Genomic DNA, 11355 nt, shown 5'->3' with positions numbered 1-11355 from the left:
AATTGATGAGAAAAAAAACGTTAATATATTTTAGAATAAGGCTGTAACGTAACAAGATGTGGAAAAAGTCAAGGGGTCTGAATACTTTCCGAATGCACTGTATAATCACTAAATAGATTTAGCCACTAAAAACTATGAAAATATACAGCATATGGAAATAATGACAGCTATGATAGAAGAGAGACACAACTCATGCTTCATATCCTCAAGCATGCCTGGTTACCTCCAACTAGTTACAGATGATCTTATTTTCCCCTTCTTGTACACCCCCCCCCCCCCCCCCCCCCCCAAGCCTTTTCTCCTCGAGATAATCTACACCGTTTGCCCTGAAGTGCACAGCTGACAACTTTCAAATCCCCATGTCAACTTGTGTTCCAACTTGTAGATTCTGTGTGGCTATATTATTCCACAATAAAGGCTTTTTGGGCGTCTCCCTAAGAGAGTGTATGTAATATTTCCGGTCCCTACTGTATCTATTATGTGGTGATGAAAGATAACCTTTTCATTCATAGCTGTCTTCTGAGACTGTCCTCCGACCGGTCCAACCAGGCAACCAGGTCTGTAAGCCGCAGGAACAGGACTGGAGTCAGACTCCCACCGACTGACTGGTGTACACTTCTTGTCCTAGTAAAGCCTTCCTGGGGGGCAGACCTCTGTCTCCCCTGAAACCTGCTTTTGACTCTCATCCAAGTTCCAACATCCATCCTAAAAATGATGTTATGAGATGTGGATTGTTACTGAGGGTAACTTTTATTTAGAGATTGATGCTATTTGACATGATCTATACAGTAAGATAATATAATGTGGTGGCCAACTATGACTGCCCCTTCACAGGAGTGTCTCTGAAATGTAAAGAACATATTTCTGGCACAGCCTACTGGGCTTATTATAGTGTGGCATACTGGAGCTCCACAATGGGCATGTGGTGTGGAGTATTACATATTCAGATGAACAATATTTCACAGGGGAATTGAACGCACGACAGCCACTCTCCAGTTAATTCCATGTCTTGAGGCATGTCTTGAGGCATGTCTTGAGGCATGTCTTGAGGCATATCTTGAGGCATGTCTTGCTGATCACGAGGAAGATTTTATGCAAACAAATACTTCATCACAGAAATGACCGAATTAACCCAAACTGAAGCAATATTGCATACAGTAAAGAATAGTCTATAAAATGAAGACTCAATTTAAAGTATTTCACAGATACAGTAATAGTACTGTTTGTACACAATACATATATACATTTAACACAGATAAAATAAAGACATCGTACATTGTGTCTCTGTTGTTCACTACACTTTAGACAAAGAGTGCTATCTAGAACCTAAAAGGGTCCTTCAGCTGGCCCCATAGTAGAACCCTTTGAATAACTATTTTTGGTTCCAGGTAGAACCCTTTTGGGTTCCATGTAGAATGTATTCCACAGAGGGTTCTAAGTGGAACCAAAAATGGTTATCCTATGGAGACAGCTGAAGATTCCTTTTGGAACCCTGTTTCTAAGAGTGTACAGTCAAGTGATAATAGACTAACAATACAGAGTAATACTGAATAATGCTGTTCATGTATGTCTTAGTTCACTGCCTCTTGCGCAGGTGAACATACAGGACTCCACTGAAGAGCAAGAGCGGTACACAGGACCAGGCCAGAATGAAACAGTAGCCAAAGTGGCCAATGCTCAGGTCTCTGGTGTCGTCCAGGATCTTCTTGCGGTGGAATGTGAAGATCAGACAGGCGGCAAATGATGTGAAACCTGGTGGAGCAGAGCAGAAAGGGGACAGGGAGGGTAAATGCTCTTTAGAGAATAAACGTGTGTCAATAACAAAAATGAACAGAGAACTTCTCTAGGTTAAAGATAAAACCTCGCAAATAGTATACAGTAAGTACACACATGAAAGAACTGGGTGTCATAAACTGGTCAATTCTTGTCCAGTACAGTACCTGCAAAAACCTGACAGAGGCCTGTGAAATAGAAGAGCCCTCCTTTAGACATGGTGAAGAGCTGACCCAGGAAGACCAGGAAGGAGATAGAGGAAAAGACCACTGAGAGGACAGTCAGGGACTGGACTGCCTGCAGCCAGTCTGGAGAAACAAGAGAGGAACAATGAGACTCCATGTCATTGGGATCAACACACAGACACATTGAATAGGACTATACAGCCTATAGGGAGGAGGTCAGAAACCTGAAACCTCTCAACGTGATCAAGACAAAGGAGATGATTATGGACTACAGGAAAAAGAGGACCGAGCACGCCCCCATTCTCATCAACGGGGCTGCAGTGGAGCAGGTTGAGAGCTTCAAGTTCCTTGGTGTCCACATCACCAACAAACTAACATGGTCCAAGCACACCAAGACAGTTGTGAAGAGGGCACGACAAAACCTATTCCCCCCCAGGAGACTGAAAAGATTTGGGAGGGATCCTCAGACCTCTATACCAGGCGGTGTCAGAGGATGGCCCAAAAAATTGTCAAAGACTCCAGCCACCCTAGTCATAGACTGTTTTCTCTGCTACCGCACGACAAGCGGTACCAAAGCGCCAAGTCAAGGTCCAAGAGGCTTCTAAACAGCTTCTACCCCCAAGCCATAAGACTCCTGAACAGCTAATCAAATGGCTACCCAGACTATTTGCATTGCCTCCCCCCTCTTTTACACTGCTGCTACTCTCCGTTGTCACCATCTATGCATAGTCACTTTAATAACTCTACCTCCATGTACATATTACCTCAACTAACCGCTGCCCGCGCACATAGACCAGTACCACCCTGTATATAGTCTCACTATTGTTATTTTACTGCTGCTCTTTAATTACTTGTTACTTTTATTTCTTATTCTTATCCATATTTTTTTTAACTGTATTGTTGGTTAGGGGCTCGTAAGTAAGCATGTGCATGTGACTAATAACATTTGATTTGATTTATTGAAAATAAAACCACATGACCATATACAGTGGGGCAAAAAAGTATTTAGTCAGCCACCAATTGTGCAAGTTCTGCCACTTAAAAAGATGAGAGAGGCCTGTAATTTTCATCATAGGTACACTTCAACTATGACAGACAAAATGAGAAAAAAAATCCAGAAAATGACATTGTATGATTTTTAATGAATTTATTTGCAAATTATGGTGGAAAATAAGCATTTGGTCAATAACAAAAGTTTATCTCAATACTTTGTTATATACCCTTTGTTGGCAATGACAGAGGTCAAATGTTTTCTGTAAGTCTTCACAAGGTTTTCACACACTGTTGCTGGTATTTTGGCCCATTCCTCCATGCAGATCTCCTCTAGCGCAGTGATGTTTTGGGGCTGTTGCTGAGCAACACGGACTTTCAACTCCCTCCAAAGATTTTCTATGGTGTTGAGATCTGGAGACTGGCTAGGCCACTCCAGGACCTTGAAATGCTTCTTACGAAGCCACTCCTTCGTTGCCCGGGTGGTGTGTTTGGGATCATTGTCATGCTGAAAGACCCAGCCACGTTTCATCTTCAATGCCCTTGCTGATGGAAGGTTGAGGTTGAGGTTTTCACTCAAAATCTCACGATACATGGCCCCATTCATTCTTTCCTTTACACGGATCAGTCGTCCTGGTCCCTTTGCAGAAAAACAGCCCCAAAGCATGATGTTTCCACCCCCATGCTTCACAGTGGGTATGGTGTTCTTTGGATGCAACTCAGCATTCTTTGTCCTCCAAACACGACGAGTTGAGTTATTACCAAAAAGTTATATTTTGGTTTCATCTGACCATATGACATTCTCCCAATCTTCTTCTGGATCATCCAAATGCTCTCTAGCAAACTTCAGACGGGCCTGGACATGTACTGGCTTAAGCAGGGGGACACATCTGGCACTGCAGGATTTGAGTCCCTGGCGGCGTAGTGTGTTACTGATGGTAGGCTTTGTTACTTTGGTCCCAGCTCTCTGCAGGTCATTCACTAGGTCCCCCCGTGGTGTGGTTCTGGGATTTTTGCTCACCGTTCTTGGGATCATTTTGACCCCACGGGAAGGGGATCTGGAGCCCCAGATCGAGGGAGATTATCAGTGATCTTGTATGTCTTCCATTTCCTAATAAATGCTCCCACAGTTGATTTCTTCAAACCAAGCTGCTTACCTATTGCAGATTCAGTCTTCCCAGCCTGGTGCAGGTCTGCAATTTTGTTTCTGGTGTCCTTTGACAGCTCTTTGGTCTTGGCCATAGTGGAGTTTGGAGTGTGACTGTTTGAGGTTGTGGACAGGTGTCTTTTATACTGATAACAAGTTCAAACAGGTGCCATTAATACAGGTAACGAGTGGAGGACAGAGGAGCCTCTTAAATAAGAAGTTACAGGTCTGTGAGAGCCAGAAATCTTGCTTGTTTGTAGATGACCAAATACTTATTTTCCACCATAATTTGCAAATAAATTCATTAAAAATCCTACAATGTGATTTTCTCGATTTTTTTTTCTCATTGTGTCTGTCATAGTTGAAGTGTACCTATGATGAAAATTACAGGCCTCTCTCATCTTTTTAAGTGGGAGAACTTGCACAATTGGTGGCTGACTAAATACTTTTTTCCCACTGTATAGGCATAAACAGACAGAATAATCCAAGGTTATAAAAAGAGAGATCCTCAATCTAAGTAGACTAGATACGTATCATTAAAAAAAAACATAATTTTCCACTGGATTTACCATTTTCATTAGAGGCAGCACACAGCCAGTTTCCCGTTGCGTTGTCGTGAATGCAGTTAGACCAGAGGTCTGTGATTTCAGCATCGGACCAAATCCACCAGAACTAGAGAGAGACAGGTTACATTCAGCTGGCAGGTTCTGTGTGCATGGTAATCTGACCAAACCCACCAGAACTAGAGAGAGACAGGTTACATTCAGCTGGCAGGTTCTGTGTGCATGGCAATCTGACCAAACCCACCAGAACTAGAGAGAGACAGGTTACATTCAGCTGGCAGGTTCTGTGTGCATGGCAATCTGACCAAACCCACCAGAACTAGAGAGAGACAGGTTACATTCAGCTGGCAGGTTCTGTGTGCATGGCAATCTGACCAAACCCACCAGAACTAGAGAGAGACAGGTTACATTCAGCTGGCAGGTTCTGTGTGCATGGCAATCTGACCAAACCCACCAGAACTAGAGAGAGACAGGTTACGTTCTGACCAAACCATAAAACTGGGTCCCCACTGTGGGATTCCACCAGAGCTTTCGAAGTAATAAAATATCCATAAATCTAATTCCTGCATATTTTATAAGGTCACGCTGGGGTTTTCTTAAAGCACCATAGTGTTATCAGTATGTTGATATTCAACATGGTTGTGGTTTCTCTTCTCAGACTTTGATACGTCATTGTAAAGGCCGTCATTGTAAATAAGAATTTGTCCTTAACTGACTTGCATAGTTAAATGAAGGTTAAATAAAATTAAAATAAGTCAGGAAAGGGAGTGCCACAGAGACAGATTGGCTAACAGTGGAGAGTGTCTCACCTTCTCCATGGTGGCGATGAACAGCATGGCCAGAGTGAAAAGATGAAGCACAGTCACAGACATGAGCAGAAGAACCATGATGGCTGGGAGCTTCCACTGAGGCCACACTCAGGTGTCCTGGACACAGACAGACTTTTGAGACAGTGGAAACTTTCAACACCAGTATTGTGGGTTTGATATCCACTGTGGCCACCCACATGGAACATGTTTGCACACACGACTGTAAGTCACTTTGGCTAAAAGCATCTGCTAAATGGCATTTATTATTATGTTATATTCAGTTCCAGAATAGGGCAGACTGCACTGTTCTTCTCCTGTCTAAATCTAAGCAACTCCATTTTCCTTGTGTGAAACAACAAGAGTGAGATTTGAATCCATTAGAAGGATAATGAGTATTCTAAAAAGGTATGTGTCTCGTCACATTCTTCATCTGGTTTGCATTAGGCTTTTTCACAGATTAGAAAACTGTACTGTTTGTGGTACCTGGTACTAAAAGGAGCAAACATGAGGACTGAGCATAGTATGAGGGAGAGTGACAACAAAATATATTGACTCTAACAACACTCTAGATTGAGAATAACAAAACATGTATATTTCATTAGTTACTTTCACTGATTCTCAAATAATCTATTTCAATACACACATAATAATGTTGGTATACAGTATGGCATATTTGTATTGAATTCCATACACACTGTTCATTCCAAACCATAACAAATATTTCGATCCTCTAGATAACATTGTAACCAAAGCTTAATCAAAAGTTCCAAGTACTTTTCACGTCTTTTATATTGTGACTTACCTTAAATGTCAGTTCCTGGGGAACTATGACTGGTTCTGTAACCCTCAGTACCCCTCTCTCCTCTGCCGCCCCTGCTTTTCTCACAGACGCCACTCCTCCCCTTTACTCTTCCTCTACTCCCACACTATCTCCAAAGCTGAGATAAAGACAGGGGTTGGAATGCAGAGTGGGATATAGGGGGAGTTCTCAACATCTATTTCCTCTACCCAGTCTACAGTCCGGACAACAGACAAAAAATTACTACTGACTACTCACTGGACTGGACCCACCCAAAGTCACAAACAGAGTCAACCACATGAAAAAGGACATGTTGTAAACATTACACTTGAAATCTGCATGATATATATACAGTACATCTGACCGCAGACCATGTGTATGGCGTTGTGTGGTAGAGCGGTTTGCTGATGTCAACGTTGTGAACAAAGTGCCCCATGGTGGTGATGGAGTTATGGTATGGGCAGGCATAAGCTAAGGTCAACGAAAACAATTGCATTTTATCGATGGCAATATTAATGCACAGAGATACCGTGACAAGATCCTAGCGCCAATTGTCCTGCCATTCATCTGCCGCCATCACCTCATATTTCAGCATGATCATATACAGCCCTATGTCGTATGGATCTGTACATAATTCTTGGAAGCTGAAAAAATCCCATGACCTGCATACTCACCAGACATGTCACCCATTAAGCATGTTTGGGATGCTCTGGATCAGCGTGTTCCAGTTCCTGCCAATATCCAGCAACTTCACACAGCGATCTAAGAGGAGTGGGACAACATTCCACAGGCCACAATCAACAACCTGATCAATTCAATGCGAAGGAGATGTGTCGCGCTGCATGAGGCAGATGGTGGTCACACCAGATACTGACTGGTTCCCTGATCCACGCCCCAACCAATTTTTTGAAGGTATCTGTGACCAGCAGATGCATAACTGTATTCCCAATCATGTGAAATCTATAGATTAGGGCCTAATGATTGTATTTCAATTGATTGATTTCCTTATATGAACTGTAACTCAGTCAAATCTTTGAAATTGTTGCAAATTTTGGTTCAGAATATATGTGGATTGTGCATTTTGAGCTCAAAACCAACACTCCCTCTCAGAGACTGAGCATGGTCTTAACATTCACTTTCCATTCATTACATTGAAAAACTGTCAGATCAACATACATTAGTATTCCATTGGTCAACAGAAAATTACCACACATTTGTTTTGTAGAGTTGAATCCAAAGTCACACTATAGTCGAGTGGTAGAGCAGCGGTTTAAAGTGATCCATGACTTTGATCTAGGGGCGCCTGTGTGGGAATGTGGAAGATGTACTGTACAACTCATTGTGTCAGTCTGACACACAGTCATTGGTCTGATCAGTCTCTAGTACAGTACAGTAGGCTACTGTTGCCAGGATGTATATTCCGTCAATGGGAGGAAATTACTTCTCATTAGAGACCACTTTTGATGTCTAGTGAGTGAGAAAACTTAGACCACCCAAGAAACCTCAACAAGTAGGCTAAAAGTTAATAAAATAACACAAACCATAATATTTCCACAAAACAAAATGTGTTTTATTTTAATGTAAAGCCTAAGACAGTATGACAAATAACAATAAAAATAATCTTAAAGTAAACCAAATGTATATTTTTCCATAAAGTGCACTTAAACTTTAACAGTGCTGCCTTGACAGAATTCAGTGTAATTCAATTCCATTAAACTGACAATTGATGTTTATATATAGTACCAGTCAAAAGTTTGGACACTGTCACGCCCTGATCTGATTCACCTGTCCTTGTGCTTGTCTCCACCCCCTTCCAAGTGTCACCCATCTTCCCCATTATCCCCTGGGTACTTATACCTGTGTTTTCGGTCTGTCTGTGCCAGTTTGTCTTTGCTATAGTCTCTGTTTTCTAGTTTCCTGGTTTTGACCTTTCCTGCCTGACCTGACCCTGAGTGTGCCAGCCGTCCTGTACCTTTGCCTCTACTCTGGATTACCAACCTCTGCCTGACCTGACCCTGAGCCTGCCTGCCGCCCTGTACCTTTGCCTCTACTCTGGATTACCAACCTCTGCCTGACCTGACCCTGAGCCTGCCTGCCGCCCTGTACCTTTGCCTCTACTCTGGATTACTGACTGTCTCTGTGAGCTGCCACCTGTACCTTTGCCTCTACTCTGGATTACTGACCTCTGTCTGACCTGACCCTGAGCGTGCCAGCCGTCCTGTACCTTTGCCTCTACTCTGGATTACCAACCTCTGCCTGACCTGACCCTGAGCGTGCCAGCCATCCTGTACCTTTGCCTCTACTCTGGATTACCAACCTCTGCCTGACCTGACCCTGAGCCTGCCAGCCGTCCTGCACCTTTGCCTCTACTCTGGATTACTGACCTCTGCCTGACCTGACCCTGAGCCTGCCAGCCGCCCTGTACCTTTGCCTCTACTCTGGATTACCAACCTCTGCCTGACCTGACCCTGAGCCTGCCTGCCGTCATGTACCTTTGCCTCTACTCTGGATTACCAACCTCTGCCTGACCTGACCCTGAGTGTGCCAGCCATCCTGTACCTTTGCCTCTACTCTGGATTACCAACCTCTGCCTGACCTGACCCTGAGCGTGCCAGCCATCCTGTACCTTTGCCTCTACTCTGGATTACTGACCTCTGCCTGACCTGACCCTGAGTGTGCCAGCCGTCCTGCACCTTTGCCTCTACTCTGGATTACCAACCTCTGCCTGACCTGACCCTGAGTGTGCCAGCCATCCTGTACCTTTGCCTCTACTCTGGATTACCAACCTCTGCCTGACCTGACCCTGAGTGTGCCAGCCGTCCTGCACCTTTGCCTCTACTCTGGATTACTGACCTCTGCCTGACCTGACCCTGAGCCTGCCAGCCATCCTGTACCTTTGCCTCTACTCTGGATTACTGACCTCTGCCTGACCTGACCCTGAGCCTGCCAGCCGTCCTGCACCTTTGCCTCTACTCTGGATTACTGACCTCTGCCTGACCTGACCCTGAGCCTGCCAGCCGTCCTGCACCTTTGCCTCTACTCTGGATTACCGACCTCTGCCTGACCTGACCCTGAGCCTGCCTGCCGTCATGTACCTTTGCCTCTACTCTGGATTACTGACCTCTGCCTGACCTGACCCTGAGCCTGCCTGCTGTTCCGGTGCTTTACACCCTCTCTGGATTATTGACCCGTGCTTGCCTTGACCTGTCATTTGCCTGCCCCTGTTTAAAGAATAAACGTTTGTTTCTTCAACACTGTCTGCACCTGGGTAATACATTAAAACGTGAGAGACACACCTACTCATTCAAGGGTTTTTCTTTATTTTTACTATTTTCTACATTGCAGATTAAAAGTGAAGGAATCAAAACTATGAAATAACACATATGGAATGATGTAGTAACCAAAAAAGTGTTAAACAACTAAATATAGAGAAAATTATATATTTATTTTATATTTGAGATTCTTTCAAGTAGCCAGCCTTTGCCTTGATGACAGCTTTGCACACTCTTGGCATTCTCTCAACCAGCTTCATCTGGAATGCTTTTCCAACAGTCTTGAAGGAGTCCCCACATATGCTGAGCACTTGTTAGCTGCTCTCACTTCACTCTGTGGTCCAACTAATCCCAAACCATCTCAATTAGGTTGAGGTCGGGTGATTGTGGAGGCCAGGTCATCTGATGCAGCACTCCATCACTCTCATTCTTGGTCAAACAGCCTTTACACAGCCTGGAGGTGTGTTGGGTCATTGTCCTGTTTGAAAAACAAACCCTAACCCTAAGCCACTAAGCGTAAACCAGATGGGATGGTGTATCGCTGCAGAATGCTGTGGTAATGTTAGAGGAAATTATAGTTTAGAGATGATTAATTATGTATACATTATTGATTAGAACCATTTATTCTAATACTATTATGTTATGGTATGAAAAGTAAAAGTTATTGGTTAAGCTGTTACTGAAAATGTAAGCAGAACGAATTAATTGTCTGGGCCTCTTGGGAAGTTAACGGAGGAGCGAGGCTATGGCTTGTCAGACAGATAAGAAATGTCTGGGAGACGTTCCAGGCCTAATGAACAATGGGCTCTTGTGAGAATCGGAGAGAGGGGGGATAAACTGATGATGTCATGTTCAGTTTATAACCTGTGGAAAAATGTGTATGCTTCAGTACTCTCTTGTAATAAACGCTGTTACTTTTGGCTTTTAAGACTGGTCTCATTCTACTTCATGCATAATTAATGAACTTACAATTCATTAATGAATTAGAAATGAGTGCGAATTGGTTTTGGCAATTAAAGCATAAAGGAATTTAGAATTCCTCTATCAGGTAACCATGCTGGTTAAGTGTGCCTTGAATTCTAAATAAATCACAGACAGTGTCACCAGCAAAGCACCCCCACACCCTCACACCTCCTCCTCCATGCTTCACTGTGGGAACCACACATGCAGAGATCATCTGTTCACCTAGCCTGCATCTCACAAAGACATGGCGGTTGGAACTTGTGTTTCTTGGCCCAAGCAAGTCTCTTCTTATTGGTGTCCTTTAGTAGTGGTTTCTTTGTAGCAATTTGACCATGAAGGCCTGATTCACAAAGTCTCCTCTGAACAGTTGATGTTGAAATGTGTCTGTTACTTGAACTCTGTGAAGCATTTATTTGGGCTGAAATTTCTGAGCCTGGTAACTCTAAAGAACTTAACTCTGCATCTTCCTTTCCTGTGGTGGTCCTCATGAGAGCCAGTTTTATCATAGCGCTTGATGGTTTTTGCCACTGCACTTGAAGAAACTTTCAAAGTTCTTGATATTTTCTGGATTGATTGAACTTCATGTCTTAAAGTAATAATGGACTGTCATTTCTCTTTGGTCTTTTACCAAATAGGGCTATCTTCTGTATACCACCCCTACCTTGACACAACACAACGCTTTAAGAAGGAAAGAAATTCCACAAATGAACTTTTAAGAAGGCCCTGTCACACCCTGATCAGTTTCACCTGTCCTCTTTATTGTCTCCACCCCCTCCAGGTGTCGCTTGTTTCCCCAGTGTATTTATCCCTGTGTTTCCTGTCTCTCTGTGCCAGTGTATTTATCCCTGTGTTTC

The 11355-nt window shown here is 43.5% G+C and overlaps 1 protein-coding gene across 2 annotated transcripts; it reads right to left on the bottom strand.

Moving 5' to 3' along the window:
• Window positions 1-731: 731 nt before the first annotated feature.
• Window positions 732-6364, bottom strand: LOC115143769 (epithelial membrane protein 3-like). 2 transcript variants are annotated; one of them, XM_029684246.1, is made up of 5 exons: window positions 6270-6364; window positions 5468-5584; window positions 4665-4767; window positions 1941-2081; window positions 732-1752 (listed from the first exon to the last, which is right to left on the bottom strand). In XM_029684246.1, exons 2-5 carry the CDS (start codon window positions 5543-5545, stop codon window positions 1577-1579), a joined length of 498 nt encoding a protein of 165 aa, XP_029540106.1. In that variant the 5' UTR covers window positions 5546-5584; window positions 6270-6364; the 3' UTR covers window positions 732-1576. The 2 variants fall into 2 exon arrangements, with proteins under 2 accessions (XP_029540106.1, XP_029540107.1); XM_029684247.2 differs by having other exon boundaries at window positions 5468-5599; window positions 6270-6354.
• Between the last annotated feature and the right edge of the window lie 4991 nt (window positions 6365-11355).

This window comes from Oncorhynchus nerka, linkage group LG15, assembly GCF_034236695.1.
Source record: "Oncorhynchus nerka isolate Pitt River linkage group LG15, Oner_Uvic_2.0, whole genome shotgun sequence".
Classification (NCBI taxonomy): Eukaryota; Metazoa; Chordata; class Actinopteri; order Salmoniformes; family Salmonidae; genus Oncorhynchus; species Oncorhynchus nerka.
Note: the sequence above shows the minus strand (reverse complement) of the source record. Positions and strands in the feature narration are given on the sequence as shown.

Coding starts and splice junctions, on each gene's coding strand:
- LOC115143769 (XM_029684246.1), bottom strand. CDS start 5,545: ATGGTTCTTCTGCTCATGTCTGTGACTGTGCTTCATCTTTTCACTCTG. Junction 4,768..5,467: donor TCATCGCCACCATGGAGAAG/GTGAGACACTCT, acceptor GTCTCTCTCTAG/TTCTGGTGGATTTGGTCCGA. Junction 2,082..4,664: donor TGCTGCCTCTAATGAAAATG/GTAAATCCAGTG, acceptor TTGTTTCTCCAG/ACTGGCTGCAGGCAGTCCAG.